Source organism: Sinocyclocheilus grahami, unplaced genomic scaffold (assembly GCF_001515645.1).
Source record: "Sinocyclocheilus grahami isolate Dianchi unplaced genomic scaffold, SAMN03320097.WGS_v1.1 scaffold92.1, whole genome shotgun sequence".
Lineage (NCBI taxonomy): Eukaryota > Metazoa > Chordata > Actinopteri > Cypriniformes > Cyprinidae > Sinocyclocheilus > Sinocyclocheilus grahami.
The window spans coordinates 905,362-907,672 of record NW_015505271.1 but is presented as its reverse complement, the minus strand read 5'-3'; the positions used below and the strand labels follow the sequence as shown (position 1 = coordinate 907,672).

General features: G+C 38.3%; 1 protein-coding gene across 1 annotated transcript in view; it reads left to right on the top strand.

Annotated features, from left to right (window-relative positions):
* LOC107587423 (whirlin-like) overlaps positions 1-1,160 on the top strand; it is a 32,535-nt gene extending 31,375 nt beyond the window's left edge. Inside the window, exons 5-6 of the mRNA XM_016275223.1 lie at positions 490-693; positions 906-1,160. Of these exons, the coding sequence (XP_016130709.1) occupies positions 490-693; positions 906-1,160 (459 nt within the window). The remainder of the gene's footprint in view (positions 1-489; positions 694-905) is intronic.
* The last annotated feature ends 1,151 nt before the right edge of the window (positions 1,161-2,311 follow it).

The following is a 2,311-nucleotide window of genomic DNA, read 5'->3' as shown; positions in this document are numbered from 1 at the left end:
TGACTTTTAATGTAGACACAACAAGGCAGGTACAGGTAGGTGAAACACACACACTCGGGGTAACATTCACAATAACCGACACTCAAGCTCAAACAGACAGGAACTAATACATGGTGGCTAATTAGTGGCAGACAGGTGAGCACAATGACGGTGATGAACTAATGATTAGACGGGCTAAACCAACACAAGGGGAAGAAACCACAATAAACAGTCCACAGGGGCGTTACAGATATCTCAATGATACTACATTTACATGGCTGATTATGAATGAATAAGTTCAAAAACACTGATTCATTTAATAACAAAACACTGGTGTGTGTTGTTCTGAGATGCAGTGAAGGATACAAATGAAAGAATATGATTAAAAATCAAACAAATGAAGGCATCTTTGATGCAAACCTATGATTGGACAATAAGAGATTTTACATGCCTGTACAACATTGTACATGTAGACACACCCTCTATAGTTTTATCTTCTCTCTTTTGCAGTCAATCTGTTGTAAAGGTGTTGTACCAGCAGTTGGAGCGGTATGCACAGGAGCCTGGAGCTCACTGGAGGAGCAGGCATACATGCTTCTGACAGAGACAGAGAGACAGACCATGAGCTATTACATTCAAGAGTACCAGCGTGGACACATCGGGGTAGAGCCTCTGGCCATGGCCCTGTTTGAACTCTTCAACACACATGCCAAGGTGAGACTGACAGCAAAAAAAAAAAAAAAAATGAAGAATTGCTAACAACCCATAAAGCAATGGTCTATGCCAGCATCTTTGTAATTTAATGCACAATGTCACTGAAAACTCTTAGTTTTAATGTTAGCATTGTATTTAAATGAAAAATTATTATATTTTGAATGATTTCAGGTGTTTCATTTAATGATCTCTTGGCTGTTCCCGCTCCCCAGCTGTCCTTGCTTGCTGAGGTGCGGACTCTGATCGCTCCGCAGGATCTAGAGCGATTCGACGGGCAAGTGTTACATCGCGAGATGGAGGCATGGAGAGCTCGGCAAGGCCCGAGCGGCCTCCTGCACCCAGACTCTATCTGCGTCACCCAACCAGAGGGCCACATTCCTGCTGCCTGCCAGCTGACCACTGCAGTCCCCAGCTACAACAAGGCACGTGGCTTTGCGTGCATCATTTGGTGTTGTGCAGTGCTGTGAATATTAGCATGCACAGGTGGACAGAATTAAAGTACAGATTCCCCATTTAAATATTACTATAAGTGCTTCTTTTAAATTTCTACTTGGGTAAGAGTACAAACCCTGAATCGAACAGTAATATTAAGAAATATTATTACAATAACTGTATTCAGGATTTATTTTCAGGATTCTTCAATGACTAGAAAATTCAAAAGAACAGCATTTATTTGAACTGTTTCCAACTATTAATTTCTTGAAAAAAACTAATACAATTAAATTGGAAAAATACACAAAACTAAAAGAAATGACACTAAAACCAACATACACACTACCATTCAGATGTTTTTGAAACAAGTCAAAATACAGTAAAAGCTATTTCTTTAAATTTCTTTAAAAACGTTGGACCCCAAAGGTTTTAGTGTATGCATGAAAAATATTGATGTATGAAAACTAGTTATTTTTTATTTTTTTATTCATAGCTTTCAATGCTCTATTCCCATATTTGATGAGAGAGGAATCTTTTTTGTATTTGTAATATCTAACTTTTCTCAGTCTGACTTCTACTGTGCCTGCATTGATTGGTCTGATCTGCTGTGTCTTGGTAATTGCATGATTTGATTCCAAGCACTATTGTAAAATCTCACCCACACAAGCCGTAATTGAGCTGAACTGATGAGAAATGAAGAACTGTATCTCAAGTGGAGCATGGGTTTCTTAAACTCAAACATCTTTTTGATTGTATTTCGTTCTGGAGTGATTGTTGCTGTGAACACCCGAGTCATTTCAGTGATTGTTTATGTTTTTTTGCTTTGCCTTAATAGAGTGAGTGCAGGTTGGATGGGAGTTTGATGCCACTTGAGAGTCTAAATTCTCTTCCTGATGTTGCTCTGGTGAGTTGTTTACGTTTGTCTTCTGTGTGTCTGCACACTGTTACGTTTTGTGGAGTAAAAGCTGTCAGCATTAAAATGGCTTTTGTATTTTTATGCCTGAATGTAACAAGAAAAGAAAGGGACATGATTTAGGACTAGGAAAACAAAAAATGTATCCCTAAAATACAAAGACTGTCACATCCCCTGTAAACCTAAGAAAATTGCGCAAGATATATTTTGTTTTTGGATGAATACATGCACCTGTATTTTGTAATCTCAAAGATTGATAGATCAGTAATTTGA